Source organism: Poecile atricapillus, chromosome 12, assembly GCF_030490865.1.
Source record: "Poecile atricapillus isolate bPoeAtr1 chromosome 12, bPoeAtr1.hap1, whole genome shotgun sequence".
Classification (NCBI taxonomy): Eukaryota; Metazoa; Chordata; class Aves; order Passeriformes; family Paridae; genus Poecile; species Poecile atricapillus.
The window spans coordinates 4,244,659-4,264,085 of NC_081260.1; the positions used below are offsets into that span (position 1 = coordinate 4,244,659).

The 19,427-nt window shown below is 56.3% G+C and overlaps 2 protein-coding genes across 4 annotated transcripts in view; one reads left to right on the forward strand and one right to left on the reverse strand.

Annotated features, from left to right (window-relative positions):
* The first annotated feature begins 137 nt into the window (after window positions 1-137).
* Window positions 138-4,993, forward strand: LOC131583706 (aryl-hydrocarbon-interacting protein-like 1). Its single transcript, XM_058848116.1, has 7 exons — window positions 138-233; window positions 843-1,022; window positions 1,227-1,415; window positions 1,492-1,668; window positions 1,793-1,934; window positions 2,377-3,117; window positions 4,968-4,993. The coding sequence occupies exons 1-7, from the start codon at window positions 138-140 to the stop codon at window positions 4,991-4,993; spliced, it is 1,551 nt and encodes a 516-aa protein (XP_058704099.1).
* The window catches only part of DRP2 (dystrophin related protein 2), a 28,872-nt gene continuing 14,181 nt past the window's right edge, over window positions 4,737-19,427 (reverse strand). For 2 of the 3 annotated variants that reach the window (XM_058848024.1, XM_058848025.1), the window contains 20 exons: window positions 18,934-19,054; window positions 18,164-18,432; window positions 17,536-17,682; window positions 16,950-17,028; window positions 15,740-15,800; window positions 15,273-15,334; window positions 14,928-15,002; window positions 12,771-12,972; window positions 12,511-12,596; window positions 11,692-11,849; window positions 11,391-11,557; window positions 10,969-11,080; window positions 10,442-10,578; window positions 10,141-10,206; window positions 9,365-9,430; window positions 8,963-9,106; window positions 8,104-8,341; window positions 7,847-7,967; window positions 7,606-7,692; window positions 4,737-7,559 (listed from right to left, as the gene is read on the reverse strand). In XM_058848024.1, the coding sequence (XP_058704007.1) occupies window positions 7,354-7,559; window positions 7,606-7,692; window positions 7,847-7,967; window positions 8,104-8,341; window positions 8,963-9,106; window positions 9,365-9,430; window positions 10,141-10,206; window positions 10,442-10,578; window positions 10,969-11,080; window positions 11,391-11,557; window positions 11,692-11,849; window positions 12,511-12,596; window positions 12,771-12,972; window positions 14,928-15,002; window positions 15,273-15,334; window positions 15,740-15,800; window positions 16,950-17,028; window positions 17,536-17,682; window positions 18,164-18,432; window positions 18,934-19,054 (2,604 nt within the window). In that variant the 3' untranslated portion in view covers window positions 4,737-7,353. Of the gene's footprint in view, window positions 7,693-7,846; window positions 7,968-8,103; window positions 8,342-8,962; window positions 9,107-9,364; window positions 9,431-10,140; window positions 10,207-10,441; window positions 10,579-10,968; window positions 11,081-11,390; window positions 11,558-11,691; window positions 11,850-12,510; window positions 12,597-12,770; window positions 12,973-14,927; window positions 15,003-15,272; window positions 15,335-15,739; window positions 15,801-16,949; window positions 17,029-17,535; window positions 17,683-18,163; window positions 18,433-18,933; window positions 19,055-19,427 lie in introns of all 3 variants that reach the window. The other variant, XM_058848026.1, reaches the window with a different exon arrangement.

Consider the following 19,427-nt stretch of genomic DNA (forward strand, 5'->3'; position numbering starts at 1 on the left):
CCCAGCACAGAAAGGAAAAGGTCAGCAGGAGCCCTGGAAGACAATGTGTATGTCCAGATAGTCAAGAGACACCTAAGGAAGACATGGAGCTGTAGAAGGGCCGGAGTGTTGTGGGTACGTGTGATCTGTGAGCAGCCATGGAGGAAACCTACCTGCTGAATGTGGAAGGGGTCAAAAAGAAGATTCTGCACGGAGGCCGAGGGGAGCTGCCGAAGTTGCAGGATGGGAGCAAGGTAAATTGTCTGGGTTGTTCCTGCAGAGCCCTGGGAGTGGGAGCGGGTCTGACATCCCTGTAATGGTTCACAAGCCCAGCTCCAGGTCTGGGGAAGAGTGAGTGCCCTCACAACAGGGGTGCAGAGGGGCTGGTTTGGGCACAGGCAGACACATTTGTCACAGGGACAGCTGGCAGTGCCTCACCTTGCGCTGTGCCTGTGACACCTCCTCCCCCTGGCACCTTTGGAGCTCAGCAGCCCCAGCAGGTTGCTGAAATCTGCCTTTCCTGCCATGTGCAAAGCAGGAATGAGATGTGCCAATGGGCTGTTCCTGGGACATTTCCCAGCCTCTGATCACTGTGGGTTCCACCAGTCCTGGTGCACACTGAGAGCACTCTGTGCACTGGGTTAGAAAGGGGGACCCACAGGGAGAAGCGAGCTGTAGCATGGATGGATGTTAAGACATTTGACCATCTGCTTGCTGTCTCAAGTGGGCAAGAGGCACAGTCTCCTGCTGTGGAGGGAGAGCTGTCAGTCAGCTCAGCACAGTGCTGGGAGCAGGCTTGACCCCACAGCTGAGGTCATCGTGGCTGCCGTGGAGATCTCACCACTGGGCTCTCTCTGGGGCAGTTCACCTTCCACTTCCAGACGCTGAAGGATGACTTTGAGCGGACGGTGATCGATGACAGCCGGGAAGCTGGCATGCCCATGGAGATCATCATGGGCAAGATGTTCAAGCTGGAGATCTGGGAGACGCTGCTCAGCTCCATGAGGATTGGGGAGGTGGCAGAGTTCTGGTGCGACACCATTGTGAGTGAGGGGCCCATAGTTGCCCACTTCCCTCCTTCCTGCAGAGCCAGGACACAGGACCCATGTCATCTGCATCCCAGAGATGCTCTGGCCTTGTCTGGTGCAAACGCAGGGTGTGACTTGGCCTTAGCACCAGGGATCTGCTCCAGACAAGGGGGTGCAGATGGCCCCTCAGGGCTGAGCAGGGCACTCCCCTCTTTGCAGCACACAGGCATGTACGCCCTGGTCTCCAGGGGCATGCGGAGGATCGCGGAGGGACGGGACCCCCTGGAAGGGCAGAAGCACCGCTGTGGCATGGGCAACATGTTTGACTACCACAGCACGGGCTACGAGGACCTGGACGAGCTGCAGCGGACACCACAGCCTCTCATCTTCATCATGGAGCTGTTCCGGGTAAGGGGGATGGTGGGGATGGCTGACAGAGCGGGAACAGCTGGGACAGGCCACTCAGTTCCTCCTGCTTGGGCAGGTGGAGGACCCCTCAGCGTACAAACGTGACACCTGGGCCATGAGCAAGGAGGAGAAGCTGGCAGCAGTGCCTGTACTGCACAGCGAGGGCAACCGCCTCGTCCTGCGCAGGGAGTTCGCACAGGCGGCGGCCAAGTACCAGGAGGCTGTCATCTGCCTCAGGAATCTCCAGGCCAAGGTGAGCAGGACCAACACTCCCCCCATCCCTGCCTGGGTCACACCTCAAAACACTTTCCCCTGTGTGCCTTGGGTGCCTGGGAGGGGATGGACACAGCCATGAGCCAGGGTTGCTCGTGGGGCAGGAGAAGCCGTGGGAGGATGGCTGGCTGAAGCTGGAGAGCCTGGTCACACCGCTGGTGCTCAACTACTGCCAGTGCCAGCTGGAGCTCGGCGAGTACTACGAGGTGCTGGAGCACACCACGGAGCTTCTCCAGAAGCACAATGGTACCTGTGCCCTGCATCCCCCCTCCTGCTGTGCCCACGGCTCCCAGGGACTCCATCCTCTGAATCCCCCATCCGTGACAATGCTCATCCTGTGTCCCCCTGCCTGTGATAGCACCCGTGTCATCTGGATCCCTGTGTCCCAGTTTGCCCTGGCCATGACAGTGCTCATGTCACTGGTTTCCCCTGCCCACAATGTCCCCCCACCCACCACACCATCCTTCCCCTTCCACGATGATCTCTGCACTCCCTGTGCCCTGCTGCCCGCAATGGCAGCGCACAGCCTGGGTCTCCCTGCCCTCCCTACAGGTGTGTCCACCCCACACCCCACACCCCACACCCCACACCCCACCACTTCACGTCCCCTGGTCCCCAGGGTCTCCAGCCCCTGTGGCTGGTGGCCCTGAGCTGCAGGACCCCCAGTGAGGGCTCTGTCTCCTGGCAGACAATGCCAAGGCCTATTTCAAGCGGGCAAAGGCCCACGCTGCTGTCTGGAACGAGAGGGAGGCACGGGAGGACTTCCAGCGCGTGGCTCACCTTGACCCCTCCATGGCGGCCGCGGTGAAGAAGGAGCTGAAGCAGCTGGGCGAGAGGATGAGGAAGAAGCACGTGGAGGATCGGAAGCGCTACCAGGGCCTCTTCCAGTCATCCCAGGGTCTGAAGGCCCATGAGGGGCGGGAGAGCAGGGAGGTGGGTGATGGGGCTCCTCAGGGTGAGGCTGGGGTCCGGGAGACCCCTGGGCAGGGGGAGCAGGGGGCTGAGGCTGAAGTAACAGAACAACCCAGGGCTCCTCAGGCAGAACAAGGGACCCCCAGGGCTGGGGATGAAGGGGCAGCACCAGGAGGAGATGAAGCACGGGGAGAGCCTGTGGGAGAAGAGGTGGAAAGGAGGGACTGGACAGCAGTGGGGGAAGAAGCAAACCTGGGCACCTGTGGGGTAAAGCCAGAGAGCCTGGGAACAGAGGAGGAAGATGAGAAAGAGGAGGAGAGGAAAGAGAAGAAAGAGGAAGAAAAAAAGGAAGAAAAGGAAGAAAAAGAAGAAAAAGAAGAGAAAGAAGAGGAAAAGGTGGAGAGGGGGGCAGAGGAAGAAGATGGAAAATTGGAGAAGGATGAGGAGGTAGACAAGGAAGAGAAGGAAGACAAAGGGGAGAGGGAGGAGAGGGTGGAGAGGGGAGTAGAGGAAGAAAGTGAGAAATTAAAAGATGAAGAAGTAGAGAAGGAAGAAGAAAAGGAGGGAAAAGAGGAGAGGGAGGAGGAGGCAGTAGTAAAAGGGAAAGTGGAGAAGGACAAAGAGAAAGAGTGTGTACCAGCAAAAATAGAAAAGCCTGAAGCAGGGCACTGGGGGACAACAGGGGAGACCAAGGCAGCAGGGGTAGTGCAGGGGTTGGAGCAGGGAGCCAGTGGAGCAGAGGGAGCTGGCACAGGGAGTGAGGCCCAGGCTCAGCCAAAGACAGCCCCACATCTGGGGCCTCCCAGCAAAGGGCTGGAGAATGAAACATCTGGGGAGGCTCTGGAAGAGGTGAGCTGCAGGGAGCAGGGAGCAGGCAGTGGACAAGAAAATGCTGGGGAAGCCAACATCCCCACAGAAAGTTTTACCCCTGGGGAAGGTGAGGAGCTGGGTGAAGGAGCAAAAACATCCCCGTTCCCCCTAGCAGCCAGAGCAGGGGATGCTGCACCCCTGGAGCAGCGCAGCAAAGAGCAGGGCTGTGAGCAGCCCTGAGCAGGACACTTAGCCCTGCTTGGGGGAGCAGCTGCCAGGCCACTGACAGAGGCACAGCACAGGCAGCAGGGCTCCTGTACCCTGGGAGGGAGCCCCGGGGCTGGGGACTGTCCTGGCAGTGACAGGGGAACAATGCTGTCCTCACCCTGACACCACTGTGCAGCCCTGCCCTGGCTCCAGCGCCTTTCAGCTGGGCGCCGACGAGCTTTCCTGGCTGAGAAATAAAAGCTCTTCCCTGGCACGGCAGGCTGGATCTGTTCCTGAACGTGCCCAGCTTCCCTGATCACACTGCACACCTCCTGCCTCACCCTGCAGCCCGTGGCATGGGGCACTTTGTGCTGCTCTTGACAGGAGTGGTGAAGGAGGCTGCATTTCATCCCCCTTAAGCTCCTGAATCTCTCTGGCATGAGTGTCCCCAGACTTCCCTGCAGTGGCATCGTGTCAGGGTTTTCCCAGCAGTGTCAGCCCTTCCAGGCAGGGGTGAGAGCAGGTCCAGCCCAAAAATTGTCTGTCCTGGGCAGGCTTCACCATCAGCCAAGTCTGGGCAGTGGTGAGAGTCCCAGAGCCCCTGGCCTTACCCTGAACTATTGTTCATCTGAATTATTGTGCCACAAAGGCACAGCAAACACAGGCAGCACCTGGGGCTGAGGCACCCAGATACCTCTGGACACTGAAAACTTCATGGAGCTCCAGAGAGAAGGGAGGGAAAGGACTGCCTTGCCTGCCCAGCATCCCACTGCTCTCTACCTCCTGCCTGGGGCTGAAGGGTTTCCTACAGCCAAAATTCCTGGGTGACAAAGAGGGACTGTCCCCACACAGCCCCTGTCCCACCCCTCAGGCAGCCACATGGCCTGAACAGACCTTGTGGGAAGAGGATGAAGAGGGTGGCTGGGGGACACAACCTGTGTCTGGGGATCCTGGGGCTCTGCTCACAGCTGCTGTTCTGCCTCAAGTGGCGTGGACAGCCAGGGTGACACAGTGACTGTGTCCCAGCAGCCCTGCAGGAGCAGTGCCAGGATGGCACAGCAACAGGAGCTGACTCAGCCGAGACACACAGATAGAGGAGGCCAGAGCACTTTTCCAGCTCTCAGTATAAATACAAATTTATTCTCTTTCCAGAGCAGAGATGCCACAAAGCAGTGAGGACAGCAGCACCACAGTACATGGTTACCAGAGCATTAGCCAGCCTGCTCCCCTCCCTGACACAGCCCTGGCTCCCAAACACAGCCCAAGCACCCAACCTGGCCACCTCTGCTCCCCACACCTGCCACTGGGGCCAGCAGCTCTCTCCTCATCCTGCCCTTTTTCTCCCTCCAGTGCCCCCCAAGGCTGGATACTCCTGACCACACCCTCAGGCCAAGCCTCACTCTGCTGCTCCCCAGGCTCCATCCCATGTCCCTGGGATAACAGAGGGGTCCAGCTGGGTCTCACAGGCTGGCCTGTGGTCCCTCTCACCCACAGCCTGACACAGCATGCCCAAAGTCACCCTAATGCCACCACACTGCCCTCCTGCCACTCACCTGGCCAGGGCAGGGGACAGCAAGGACAGCCACCCACACTGCTGCCAGCAGACACTGGAGCACTACATGCTGAATAGTCCTGGCTGTAAGGCTCACACCACCTTGTTCTTGGTGTGGGAACTGCTCCTCACCTCTGCCAACACCCCAGAGCCAAGCCCACAGCCCTGGGCTGACACCCTGCCCTGGTCACAACCTCCCCAGAGAGTTCACTGTGATGTCCCATCCCAGCCAGCAACAACAGCCCTGGCTCTGTCCTTGCAAGCCCTGTTTAAATCGGATGTTTCACCTCAGTGCGCAGCCCTACCCTGTCCCGAGGGCTCAAGTCTCTCATCTCTCCACACCCTGTGTCTCCAGAGCACCAGGGCCATCTCAGCCCCAGCTCTGGGTTACCCTGCAGCACCTGACTCTGCCTCTTTCTCGACATAACAGCACCAGACAGCCAGCCCGAGGGACCCGTGGGGACCTGGAGCCACCAGCCCCAAGCTGCCCTGCCAGCTGGCAGAACAGCCTCCCTGCACTGCCCCAGGGGACCCCTCCCAACCAGGGCCTCCAGCCCCCCACTCAACTCAAGGGTGGGGACAGCAGCAGGGCAGCTGCTCCCTGGGGGCAGCAAGGAGGGGGGTCCTGCCTGTCCTGCTGCCCACCCACACTGCCACGCACTTGCATCAGACCAAGGTGGCCCCAGGGCTGGAGTGTGGCTGGAGAAACCCCTGAGGCTCCCCAGGGATGGAGCTGGGTCTGTGCAGGACAGGCTCTCAGTGCCATGGCAAAGGCACAGATCCCCAGGAAACCAGGCAGGATGAAGTACCTGCTGTGGGTCCAGCCCTCACTGAGCTCCCTCACAGCAACCCTGCAACGCAACACCAGCAACAGGGAAGGTGCTGGCTCACATGGGAGCAGGAGTTGGGCTGGTCTGAAAGTGAAGGGCAGCTACACTTAAGGTATTAGAGTTTAATAGAGTGAGTCCATGAGAGTGTTTAAGTACAGTATATATATATAATATATAGAAATATATGCAAATTAAACAATAAGGCTCTGTTATAAAGACCCTCTCAATATAAGGCTACTAGCTGGGCTGAAGCTCTAACATGGACTCAATCCCTACTCCATAAACCTCACAGACTCTCTCCTGGTGGTATGTGCCTGGCTGGCTGCAGAGCCTTGGGTGGCAGAGTTCAAACCACAAGGCTGGCAGCTGGTTACTGCTATAAAGAGTTATTTTAAAAGTTGTGTGGCTCCAGGAGTGTTTTGATGCCCATAGACCTGGAGGCTCCTGGGCACAAATGAAGAGTGGGATGCTGAGCTCTGCATCCCCCGAGGGCTATAGGCAAAGGCAGCAGCCCATGGGTGCCAGGGGAGACAGGCAGTTTTCATGGCTTCAGCTCTTTCTTCTGAACCATCCCACCCAGGCTCAGCCACTGTGTGACCAAACCAGCCTGCTGGGGAGCCCACAGTCCCACTCCTGCATGACCTATGTTCCCCTGAGATCTTCTGGAGCTGGCAAGCATCCTGCACCACCAGCTCGGAGGGAGTCTGTGTGAGGGCTGCTGCAGCACAGGGAGCATGGCAGGGAGAGAGGGGGAGGAAAGCAGCCAGGTAGCTGGTTAGGAAAAGCCTCTGGCTCACAGGAGGTGTTAGATAAGGGAGGTCATACCTGAAAGAGAAATAGACAGGTCAGGAAAGCAGGACCCAGAGCCACCTGGTTAGAAAGGGGCTGCTGCACAGCCAGAAGGATCCTGCTCAGGGATGGCAGAAAGTGGGCAAGAGTCTGCATGGGCAGACCGCCACCTCATGTTAGTGCTGGCACCAAGCAATGTCTCCCTCTGGCAGCCTGGGCAAGAGACCGAGTGCTGCTCCTGCACTGGAGCACAGAGGGAAAGAGCAGAATGACCAACACCAAAACCTTGCTGAGTGGAGTGCCACCCACACACACATCCCCCAGTCTCCATCCCTGCTGGGAAGAGCCATCCATGAGCAGCCAGGAGAGCTTGCACCATTGCTTCCATCTCACCAGGCTACTGGGGCCTCAGCCTCTCCTGCAGAGGGGTCTGGACAGGGATGAAGCCAGGAGGTGGCTCAAAGCTCTTGCTGCAGGTGGTGCTGACAAGTCTGTCCATCCTCATGGGTGGGAGCCCTGTGGAGTGCAGGGTCCTGAGCAGGGCAGGAGGCTGCCTTGCAGCTCATCACAGGGATCTGTTTGGTCTGTGCTCTTGGCAGCTCTGATCTCCTCTCCTTGCAGGTGTGAAGCCTCCTCCTCCTCCTCCGTTCCCAGGCCACGCTCCTGTCCCAGCAGCACTGCAGCAGCAAAGCTCTTGGCTGAAGCACTGTGGGTCATCAGCTGTCGCAGGGAAGCTGGGACCAGGGCAGGGCTCTGTGGGGAAAACCTCACCTGAGGGAGCAGTAAGAAGCGGGAGAGGAGGATTTCACTCAAGTACCTCGAGAGTTGGGGAAGGCGCTCCGCAGCTTCTCCATTATGTCTTCCAGGCACATGCTGACTTCCTGGGTTTTGGCTTCCACCTCATCTGCAGCAGGAAGGAGGGCAGGCGGGTATGAAAAGGCTCTCTGGACATCCACCTGACTGCCTGCATCTCTTCAGGACAGCAGGGAGCAGGCAGCTTCCTGCAGCATGGAAAGAAGGGAGCGGGGCCAGGGGCTCAGCCCAAGCCCAAACCTCACCTGCAGTTTCAGTGTCAGGGGTGTTGTGCTCTCTCTCCTTTGCCTGGCTGCCTTCTGACTGATGTGGAGATGAAGCCAAGGACGAGGCTGCTGAACCATTGCCTTCTGACTCTGCTGGAGGCTGAAGTGAGAAGAGTTGTTGTGAGAAGGTTGTCGTGATCCTCTGTTCTTGGCTTTTCCTGCTCTGCCCATGCCCTTAGTGCCATTGTCACAGCTCTGCTGTGGTAAAACCCATCCCATCCTTGCTCTGAGCCAACCTGCAGCAGCAGCTCCCTCAGCCTGTGCAGCTGTGACTCCAGCTGCTTGTTGTGGTCCTCCAGGATCTGCATCCGTGTCTCCAGGCGGCTCTTGTGCTGCCGAAGGATTCGTGCTTCTGCCAGGAGCTCGTCGTTACGCGGGTCTTGCACTGATTCAGGAGAGCCTGTAGCCAAGGTTGGAGACTCCACTGCCTCATCATGCTGCCATTTCAAACGTCTCAGCTCTCCCTGGAGGATCCTGCAGGACAGCCCAGGTCAGCATCCCCTCAATCCTTCCTAGAGACTGACCCAGGAGCTGCACAGTGGGGCTGGCCCATGACTCAGACAAAGCTTTGCTGTTTGTGAAGCTTAGGGGCCAGGATGCTGCACTGCAGAGTGGCCTGGCTGTGGTTCTGCCCCACACAGGGGGTGCACAGGTATGCAACCACTTCCCAAGAGGCTGAAAACAAGGGCAGGGAAAGCATCACCTCCTCCTGAGCTGGTGTGCCCTGCCTAGAGCCTCACCCTGTGTGGTCCAGAGCAGCAATACCACTGTGCATGAGGGGCTCAGGGACAAGAAAGACAGAGCGGCCTGGGCTCACCTCAACCTGTTTGGGGTTCAGGAGGGAACAGGTTCTGTGGATGTAGGAAGGAATATTTTGGGGAACAGTCATCTCCTTTCCTTGGAGAGCTCACCCTCACTGAGTTTTAGTGCTCAGCTTGCTTAGACACCCTCCAAACTGCCCTCTCAGCATCTGCAACCCCCACCTCCAGACCCAGCAGCATCCCCTGGCACCACTCTGAGCTCTACAAGGCTTCTCCAGTCCCTTCCCCCCCTCTGAGGTACAACCCCCAGTTTCAGAATTGTCCATGTTTCTACCTGTTTTCATCCTCTAAGTGGGCCAGGACTCTTTCCAGCTCTCCCTTGTCATCCATGTTGAGGTTTCCTGGAACCTGCTGGCTGCCCCCAGGCTCTCTGTCAGTGATGGGGCTGGAATGGCGCAGCAGGTACTGGTCCTCATCCCTGTTCCAGCAGGTGGAGAAACACCTTAATTAGGAAAATCATGGGATTTGTGTGCCCTTGGGGAAGGACAGCATGGAGGGAGGCAGTTTCATAGCAGAGCTCCTGGCAGCTCCAGGCCTAGAGCTCAGAAGGGGCTCAGTGCCCAAGAGCCTCTCACTCAATGGGAAGGAAAGCATTTCTGTACCCTGGCTGGGCATGGATAGAGCCCCAGGAGCCCTGACTCATCAGGAGGTGAGGTGAAGGGAAAGGAGAACTCACAGGCTGTCATCAGGGGATAGGCTATCACTGAAGAAGGAACAATTCTGGCTTTCCATCTCTGCAAGCCTGGGGGGAAGAGATAAAGGTTGAGATACGGTCAGAAGCACCCTAAATGTCTGCTCAGTGCATCCCACTTGCAGCAGCCCCTGCAAGAGTCCTCTCTGGCAGTGTCTCCCACCTGGCCTGCACCAGTCTGTCCCTCTGTACAAGCTCTAGAGAGTTTTGCCTTTTTAAAAACCAAAATACACTGCTGCTCTGGCTGTAAGTCTCTAGAATAAAGAGCTGCTGCTGTGCAATCAGCTCATCCTCCTCTCTGACAAGCAAAGGAAAGCGGTGTAAGAATTCCAGCTCCTGCCTAGGACCTGAGCTACAAGCACAGGCTCCCTGTACCCCTTGGGTCCCCACAGCAAGGACAGAGGCACTACAAACCACAAGGCAGCAGTAGTGGGAAGCTGGCAAACAGCTCTGGTGAGGACACAGAGCAGAACAAGACACAGAGGGATGTGCCTGCTGAGGATCCGTCCAGCAGCTCACACTGGGAAGAGCAGGACAGCACATGGAGGCTGCTGCATCTCCAAGACATCTGCTGTCAAATGCATGGTCCTTGCTGCCAATTTACACAGCATCAGCCATATTCCAGGCAGGTTTGCTTGCCTCTGCAGCATGCTGGGGCAGGTGGGGAGGTCTGTGACCATATATCTGCCCCAAAGCCCACCCCACACCCATCAGGGTCATGCTCTGTGCCCAGGCAGGGCAGCAGAGCCCAGTGGTGGTACCTGCTGGCAAAGTGCTCAATCCGGGAGTGTGTGTCGGCGTGTGGTAACATCGGGGAGGAGGCTGGGCTGCAAGAGATGCACCCTGGTCAGCAGGGCTTGGGAGAGGCTGTTCTCACCTGGCTGAGAAGAGCCAGGGATGGGTTGGACAGAGACTGAAATCTCCATTCCTTCAAGAATAAGGTGTCATATCACCCCCAGAGCCCTCCCCCAGGAGCCCTGTACAAGCTGAGATGCTCTTTCCATCCACAGAACCTACATCTCATTCTGGGCCAAAAGACAACCCAGGGCACAGCCAACTCACGTCTCAGAGAAGTCAGCCTCGAGCACAGACTGGACGGGCAGGTAACCCCTCTGTGGGTGCTTGCTGAAGTACTGCTTGGAGCGAAACTTGTTCTTCAGTGTCGTGGCAAAGTCCCTCATGTTCTCACTGGATGTGGTCTGCAGAGACACAAATATGACAAAGGTGCCTGTTTAATGAAAAGTGGGGGACCACAGCTCAGCACCCACAATAAGATATCCCCTCACAGGCAGGCTGGGCATGAGCTCCACGGGGAAGAGGGAGGTAAAACTGAGGAAACAAGGAGGGCACACAGCAGCTCTGAAAGCTTGTCATGGGGCCTGGCACAGGCCAAGCTGAGCACTGAGCATCCTGCTCACCACAAGAGCCCCAGAATAGCAGGGACACAGGCAGCCTCCAGCATGCAGAGGGTACAAAACTACACAAGGAATCCACTTGTGGGGCTGCACAAGCCTAAGCATCACAAGGCTGCTGCCATCAGTGGGCCCTGCTCTGAGCCAGGGCCCTCCCAGCCCAGCCCAGCTCCATACCGGGGTGTAGTACTCCATGATGGGGTAGTGCAGCTTGTTGCCCTTGCTGGCTCGCCCAGTGAGGAAGCAGGTCTGGCAGATATCCACATTGAACTGCTTCAGGCTCCGATACCTGGAGAGGTCAAGAGGCCATAGGGAAGCACTGGAGGTCAGTAAAACGTGTTTAAAGCCCAAGAAGAGGTCAGTGGGAAGGGACAGAGGTGACCTGTGTTGCTTTAACACCCCAGTGAACCCACAGTGCTGATGGCTGAAGTCCCCAGAAGAGCACTCTGCTCCTTCCCCTTAGCTGTCACCTGCCCTGCCCAGCCTGAAACACTGCTGGCTGCAGAGCTCCAGGCTCCCCCAAGAGCACAGAGCAAACTTGGCTCTCTCCTGCAGGACACACTTCCCCTGGGGCCAGGGTGCCGTGCCACAACCCTTACCTGAATCCCTTGATGGGGCACTGCCGGCAGACGGAGCACTTGGTCTGGTGCTTCACCTGCTCGGCCATGGTCACCCGGTGCAGCACCGCCAGCCACACCATGGACTGTGGCTCCAGGTTGGCCCACTCCAGGAACTGGGATGCCTCAATGGCAGACTTCCCATTGCTCTGGAGAGGGGAGAGGAAGGGGCTGCTCAGAGCTGGCTCCCAGCTGTGGTGGGGTGCAGGTCCCCTGCCACCTTGGGAGCCTGTCCCCAGCACAGCTGCTGCAGACGGGGCGAGGGCCGCGGCCCCGCACTCACGAAGCGGAAGCAGCTGCGGATGCTGGGCTCCACGTTGCTGCCCCCGAACGCTGCCACCTCCCCCAGCTGACGAGGGACCTGGATGGCCTCGTGGAGCAGGACGCCGAGGTGCCGCTGGTCACACAGTCCCCCGGCGTTCGCCACTTGGCTGAAGAGATCTGCGGGCACGGCAGACACAGCTGACACCCAGCACCAGGCACCGGGAGCAGAGCGTGGGCCACACCAGGGACCCCACTGGCCACCTCTGGCAGAGAGCTCCAGTAAGAGGAAAAACCTGAGCTATGATTAAATAACTTTCACCAATATCCCTTCAGCTCCTAATAACCAGTTTAGCGTCTTCTTCGGACAGGGGTTACATACAGCATTTATTAAACAGCCCCAGCTAGCTTGTCCTCTGTGAATCAGCCCAATCCCTTTATTTAACCCCTTGGTACTCCCTATGCTACACAACATTCCATGGTTAAAATGCAATGAGGAAAACAACTTGCCTGAAACCTGCTTCCCCCCCAGCCATGCACCCCTTGGTATGTTCCTTCTGGAAAGCATTGGATAACTTTCCTGCATGCCTTCTCTGCACCGTTCCTTACAGTGCCATGCAAGCAAGATCACTGCAGCACCTGTCAGTCTACAAAAACGCCTCCTAATCTCGGTGGCGTAGGCCTAGGGAGGGAGGGAGAGGTGATGATGCAAGCAGCTTAGTCACTGCAGAAAAGCTTTTTCTTTGCTCTCCCTGGGCAAAGATGGTCTAAGCCAAGAAACAAAACCACTCCTGTTTTCCCGAGGTGAATTCCCACCAGGTTCTAGGTTCAAGGGACTCACACTGGAACTTCTCCTTGACCTCTGTCCCGCACAGACACGCGATGCCCGTCTTGAAGGAGAGAGCTCTCATCTTCCCACTGCGGCCACTGCAGGACAAGACATTGCACAGGTTGGCAAACGTTCCAGAGTGGTTTTTCTTGGCAGGGGGGTCATCAAGGCAAGCACATGCCAGGCAGCCTCCCCTCAGCTGGAAGAGCAGCACGGAGGTTTCCTCCCAAGCACGGCAGCCCCAGGGCTCAGGGGACACTGAGGGAAGGTACCTGTCAAAGACGTTCAGCAGCCAGTTGAGGCTCATGTCCACGCAGAGCGGCACGTTCACCAGGATGCCCCGCTCCTCCTCCAGCCGCTCGTAGAGGGCGGTCAGGCAGTGGATGACCTCCACCACGTCCATCGCCCGGTCACCGGGCTGCAGGTCGTGCTCATTAAAGATTTCCAAAGCTGTGGCCAGGGTGACCATGTCCACTGCACAGAAAGCACAGGCAGAGGGATCAGAGGGAAAGAGGGGAGATGAGAGAGGTGAGAACCAAGAGGAGAGAGATGCAGTCCTGCTCTAACCTGGGGCAGTATTAGTCCCACCATGCTGGGAAAGATGCTGGTAGGATGGGTATAGCTCCTAGAATTTCTCTCCTGCCTGTAAACCTCTCCCAGAATACCACATCTCCACCTTGAGCCACCATTTTCCATGACCTGCCTTCCTCATTGCTGTGTCCAGCCATGGCCATGAAAATGCTAGCCATGGGAGGCTCTGTGCAGAGCCCAGTGCCGGCCTCCTTGCACGTGCCAGGCCCCTGTGGGGCTGGTGAGGGGGCACAGACCCACACAGACTCTACAAGCAACTGCCCAGAGATGGATCAGTCCCATTTCCAGCTCTGCATGGGTGAGAGAGTTAAGACACAAACCCAAAACAGGGCTAGGACAGCGTGAGCTGCCCTGGCTGCTCTGCTGTCAGATTTCTACAGCTGCAGGTTGTACGTGCTATTGTGTCAGCAACCAGCAATATTTCTTTCCTGAAAGTCTTTCCATCTTTGAGACCATTTAAATTCACTGTACCTAGGGGATTGTGTGCCTTTTCTACACTGTAACTTCACTCTGAAAAAATCCTCCCTTCTCCTGTCAAAGCTGCTACACTTGCACCGGGAAGCCCCAGTTCCTGTGCCAGGGAGTATCGCTCCTGCCCACCCTCGTGTCCACACTGCCCACGACTGCATATGGCTCTGATCTATCCCTCACTGCCTCTTTCCTACACAGCCACTCCACCAAACTTCTCATTATGGGAAAGCTGCCTTGGCAACCTCCTTGCCCTTTCCTCAAGTATATCTTGAGTAAAGAGCACTTATTCAAGTCATTTCTGGGGTGGAAAGAAAGCGACACTGCAGCATGTGAGATGCTAGAGATGCACAACCAAAGATGCAAAAGCAGCACACATGATGGCTCTCCTCTTTGCCTTTGTTTCCCCTCCACACCTTGCCTGCTGCTGCATGGACACCTTAACAGGGTGGCAAAAGCCAACTACTGCTTTCTTCCATTTGCATTACATCACCCCTGAATGTGCCTGGGTACAGGACAGCCTGATCACCACAGTGTTATGGAAATGCTCCACAGCCAGGGTTTGACTTCCTTGAGAACCCATCCTCCTCTTACCCTGACTCATTGCCTTCTTCCAGCCCTTTCCCAGGATGTCAAGGAGCACAGGTCTGCCTGGGACCCCACTGCTGCCTGGCTGTACCTCCTCCCCTCCATGAACAATTACTTCAGGAGGAGGATTTCCCTCAGCCTGCTGCTGCTTAATTTTGACAGACCCTTAGGTGAGGGGCTTTGTCAAAAGCTCTGAGCAGCCAAGGATGCTGCATCTATCAGATTCCCATCTGCCTGCTTGCCAGTTCCACCAGAAACTCCTCAGCAGTTTCCAGGGAGCAGCTACCTCTTTGAGAGATGCTAGAACTCCTGTTGTATCAAATTCACCCAGCTATTAATCCTCCAGTTTTCACCAAGAGTGCAGAAGTCAGGTTTATTGGCTCCCTCCCTCCCCTTTAAGCAGTGAATCCCTCTCTGTCCCTGACAGTGAGGCTGGTTTCATCTCTCAGTTACATCCACACCTTCTCCGTGTTCCCTTGGAGCTGCTTCGTGACCCCCTGCCTGATCCCACAGCTTTGTAACCCCGAGCTGGACCACTTTGTTCTCATATCCCTTTGGCCAACACCTGCCCTTTTGAGTCATTTCCATCCCAAGCCTGTAAAGAAAGGCGCTGACACAGACTGGTGGATTTGCTCAGCTTCTCAGGCTGATCTTCCTGGTTTCTCGCCTCAGCTACCTGTCCCCTGGTGCCTCCTGCCTTTGATGTGTTGATAAAAGCTTGTGTTAGTTTAATGCCCTCACTGAGGGAGGCCCAGCAGGAGGGAAACCCTTCCCACACTCACATCGAAGGGCTTTTTGCACCCGCCGCAGTTTCATGGCCGTCCGATATGCCGAGAACTTGATGTTGTTCAAATCCGCTGCAGAGACACAGGAAAACAAGAATAAAACCACAATATCTTTATCTCCAGGGCAGGAAGCAGCAGTTGCAGTTCTCAGACCCCAGCCTCACCAGCAGGAGCAGAGCACATGCAGGAGAGCATGGAGCAGAGCCTGGCAGGGGTCACACCCCCCTGCTTTGGGGGACCCTGGGGCACAGAAGGGAGCAGGTGGCCTGGGGGAATCTCACATGCACCCCATGCAGCAAAAAGGCAAGGACTACTCGAATGGTTCTGTGACAGCCTCCTTACCCAGCGTCTGGTACAACTCTGTCATCTTTGGGTGGTCCCAGCACGTTGTCTGGGCCTGGTGGCTGGAAGCAAAATAGATGGAGACCAAGAGTCAATCTGATAACCAAAAGCTGCCATGAGAGATGAAAAAAAGAACCTGGCCAGAGCTGGGAGCAAGTGTTTCAGTGTCTGCAGACACTGCTGCATCCCACTGAGCACAGTCCCCAGCCACAGCAGCATGAAGGATGCCCACAGCAGGATATCCCCACTTGCTGCCAGCCCCCTCTCCTTCCAACTGGGGTTTCCCCTCATCTTGGGCATCCCAGCAGGCAGGGAAATCCTGGATCTGCCAGGATGAGGAAAACCTGCTTCACTGGAGGTGAGTTCTCACTCCAGTCCGTTCACTGCCCCACTCCCCTAATTGGTGCCCAATTCCTGATCCTGCCAGGCCAGAGAAGACCTCGGGCAGTGTTTGGGAACACACTCACTTGATGTAGTATGGCACTTTGTTGGGGGAAATGGCTCGCTCCCAGGGGACCTGGACAGAGGCTGCAAGGAGAGAAGCACGTGTCAGATCAACACCAAAGGCTCCTCTAAGCTGATGCTGTTTCTGATGCCAGCCCTGCAGGACTGTGCCAACAGGGGGGTGCCTCTGAAAAGACTTCCCAAATCACCAGCTGGAGGTGTTGGTGCAGGCAAGGGATGCTGCCTATAAAAAAGGCTCAAGACTGCTGGTCTTGTTAGAGACATCTTGCTTCTCAAGCCAGGGGCTTTGTATCTGGCTGAGCTGAGAACTCAGGAAGAGACATTCCCTGATGCTTTTGATGATGCACAAGGCAACCTTGTGGTCATCAGTGGGCAGGGCTCATAGCAGGGCACATAGACACAGCCTGTTATGACCAGGCTCAGACACCCAAACATCTGTTGTTCCTGTTATTCCTGCTCTGTGTGCCAGCTGCAGTATCTTGCGAAGATGAGGATTCAACCCATACCAGCTGCCTGCCACCCTGTTTTATAGAGGATGGAAGCCATGGCATGACCCTCAGTTATTTTCCTTTTTCACAGGTAGAGTATCAATTCCAGCAAATGGAAAAGTCATTCTTCCTTTCAGATAGGAGAACACAGTCTGCAGAGAAGCACAGGCCAGCAAATCCCACTGACATCCAGAGACTCTGCAGGGCTCAGCATTCCAAGGACAGACCCCAGGCTCCAGAGCACAACCTGCTGCTCACCCTTTGCAGTCTGAGAGCTGTCAGCCAACAGCTCTGGTCTGTAAAAACAGCATCCCTCTGCCTCACCCCATGAATGAAAACCTCCTGAAAAGGCACATTTTTAGCCTCCAAATAACTAACACGGGATATGAGGGACTGCCTCTTCCTGCCATCTGTTGTCTTGCTCTGAGGCTGACACAGTCCCAGTGTCCCGTGGGAGCTGCTGCTGCTGCGAGTGTCACAGCTCTGTGCTCTGAAGGGAAACCACATTCCCATCCCACCCTTGGTCCCACAAGGTGAGCAGCACAATGCCAACTTTTGGAGCCTCCTGCTTTGGCTCCTGTGCACCAGCCTGGATTCTTTTCCAGCCTCGTGCATGGCTCTGGGCTCAGCAAAAGGACTTTGCACCCTGTTTTCCTGTACCACAACCCAGGCTGCTCTGCTGAGGCAACCTTGTGGCAGAAGCCAGGGGGATCCACTCACGTACAGGAGAGGAAGTGCTGGGACCCTGGTCCAAAGTCACGGTGGGCATCTTGGAGCTGCTTCAGCCGTTCATTTATGGAGGCCTGGAGAATTGAAAAACAATTCACTGGCAGTCCAACAGGCATTTTGGATTGATGACCCATTCAGGAAGGCTTGTGGGTGGCCTCAGACATGCCCCAGCACACAGATGCTTCTTCCTTCCTCTCCTGTCTTGGTGTTTGTGTCTTCCTCCAGCCTGCTAAACCCTCTACACCTTCTCCCCCAAGCTGAGGCAGCACAGCCATATCTGCAGCTCACCTGTATCTGTACTCTCACAGACATCAAAGATCACAGCTGGTACTGACCCCCTCCACCAACACATCCTGATTCTCCCTTAACTCCTTCCACTGCCTTTTCCTGACCAAGATCTCTGCAGATTTACCAGACTCTTTCCTCACACTGAACTGACACTTTTCTCTCCCAGGAACACCAGCTATAACATCCTGCCGTGCCAAACCTTACTTTATCATCCTTGAAGCTCAGCAGTAACAGCCCTTCCCAGCCTCCTGCCCATGGTTTATTTGTATTGCTTGCTCCTGACCCCTTCCCACCTGCAGCTGTTTCCAGCGGGTGTTGATCTGCTCCAGGGTGCGGGAATTCTCCATGCACAGGTGGACATCTGAGATGGCAAGCTGGTGTGCAAGATCATTGACCACTTTCACCCCATCCTTCATGGGGGAGAGCTCCTCCTTGAACAGCTGGAGTCCAGTGCCCAGGCACAGGGCAGGGGAAGGAGGAGAAGAAGCAGGTGAGTAGCTGGGACTTGAATTTTTTCCTTTGCTACAAGCTAGGGTGGGCTAGTGGCTGCCAAGCCACTGCTGACTAACCCTCCCACAGGGTGTCTTAGCAGGGGGAAAAACACCCAACCAAACTAACCAGGCTGCAGATTACTCCTGCTAAATGAAAAGGGGACAGTGACTCAGCCATGCTGAGCCATTGTACCTATGTGAGGTCTGTGCCATGATGAGGCGCTCAGCATGGCCAGTTGCTCAGGACACTGCTGGCCAACACTCCCCTCACAAAGCAGGGGGGCTGTGGGAAGGAGGCCTTGGCCCTGAGATCACAGGTAATGAGGCTGCCTTGCACTGAGCAGCCCATGGGAGCAGCTCTGTCCTCCTGAGAAGCAGCTTGTCATCACCTCCACGGCCAAGGCTGGCACCTTCTCAGAGCCAGAAGTACCTTGGTTGACTGGATGTGCTCTGGCAAGGAGTCAATGAAGAGGTCCCCGATGGGTTCCCAGGTCTCCCGCACACTTTCAGCCTGGTCCAGGGTCGTGCTGAGCTCTTCCATAGCCCCTTTAATCTCCAGGAGCTGCTCCAGGGTCCGTTCAATGTGGCGGTGCTGGTCCACACACCGGGCCGTGAGCTTCTCCCACAGCTCACTGGCCACGTTGGCCTGCTTCCAGACAAAGCGGCTGATGTTCTGGATCCGGTGCCGGGGAGACACATCTGTGAAGGCAAAGCAGGATGGGAACAGGGAGCAAAACTGAGAGCCCAGCCCACAGGAGAGTGGGGCAAGGGGTGGAGGGAGGACAGGGAAATGAGAAATAAAAAAAATCTAAGGAAAAACTGGAAAAAGGGAAGGAAAACAGGTAATAATAGTATCCATCTCTGCACCAGCTCCTCTAGGTATCCAGCCTCTCTATCCTCAGAGGCAGAAGCTGTGCTGCTTTTTAAAAACCTACCCTGGAGCACATCTGGTGCTGCCTCATGAGGTGCCCTCATCATGGACTGCACCAGGAGCCTCTGTCTTTTCCAGGGACAGTGACACTGCTCTGTGCCAGCCTGACCTTTGGCCAAAGGCCTGGGCACAGTCTGGGCTCGGTGGTGTGAGGCAGAGCACTGATATACTGCTTTGTGCCACAGCAGCCACCTCCACTCCACCCTCTCCAGGCCAGCCCAGGAGGAGCTGAGAAACCAGAGAACAAAAAAAGGAGGAGCTCCACAGACCTTTGCTTTCCAAAGTTGGTTCTTCTAATTCCTCAAATGGGTGCTGGGAAAGGAAAGCCTGTGCTGACTCCAGGACAGAGTAAATGTATGGTCCCCGAGACTTCACTTCTTCCATGAAAGCCTGGAGAGTAGAGCACAGAGATGAGACAGCAGGCTGAGCCAAAAAGCTGTGCCCTGGCTGCCCCCTTGCCAAATGCTGCAGTGATTTATTCACCCCATGGCCCAAACCTCACTGGAGGCACAGAGAGAAGTCAGTGTTAAGAGAAATATTTTTGCAGTTCAGGGAAGGAATGACCACCTGCCAGAAGGTGGCTCCTGCAGAGGTTTGGCCTGAAGCTTTGCTGGAGTGGGGAGACAGAACAGCAAGCCCAGAGTGGCGTGTTGAGCCAGGGCTGCACAAGAGGAGCTGTTTTATTTATGGTGCTTTCAGATGCACTGCTTGGAGATGCTCTTCGCTCGTCCAGTGAAAGCATGGCCACACTAACAACCCTTCC

Coding starts and splice junctions, on each gene's coding strand:
- LOC131583706 (XM_058848116.1), top strand. CDS start 138: ATGGAGGAAACCTACCTGCTGAATGTGGAAGGGGTCAAAAAGAAGATT. Junction 1,669..1,792: donor TCAGGAATCTCCAGGCCAAG/GTGAGCAGGACC, acceptor CTCGTGGGGCAG/GAGAAGCCGTGGGAGGATGG. Junction 1,935..2,376: donor GCTTCTCCAGAAGCACAATG/GTACCTGTGCCC, acceptor GTCTCCTGGCAG/ACAATGCCAAGGCCTATTTC.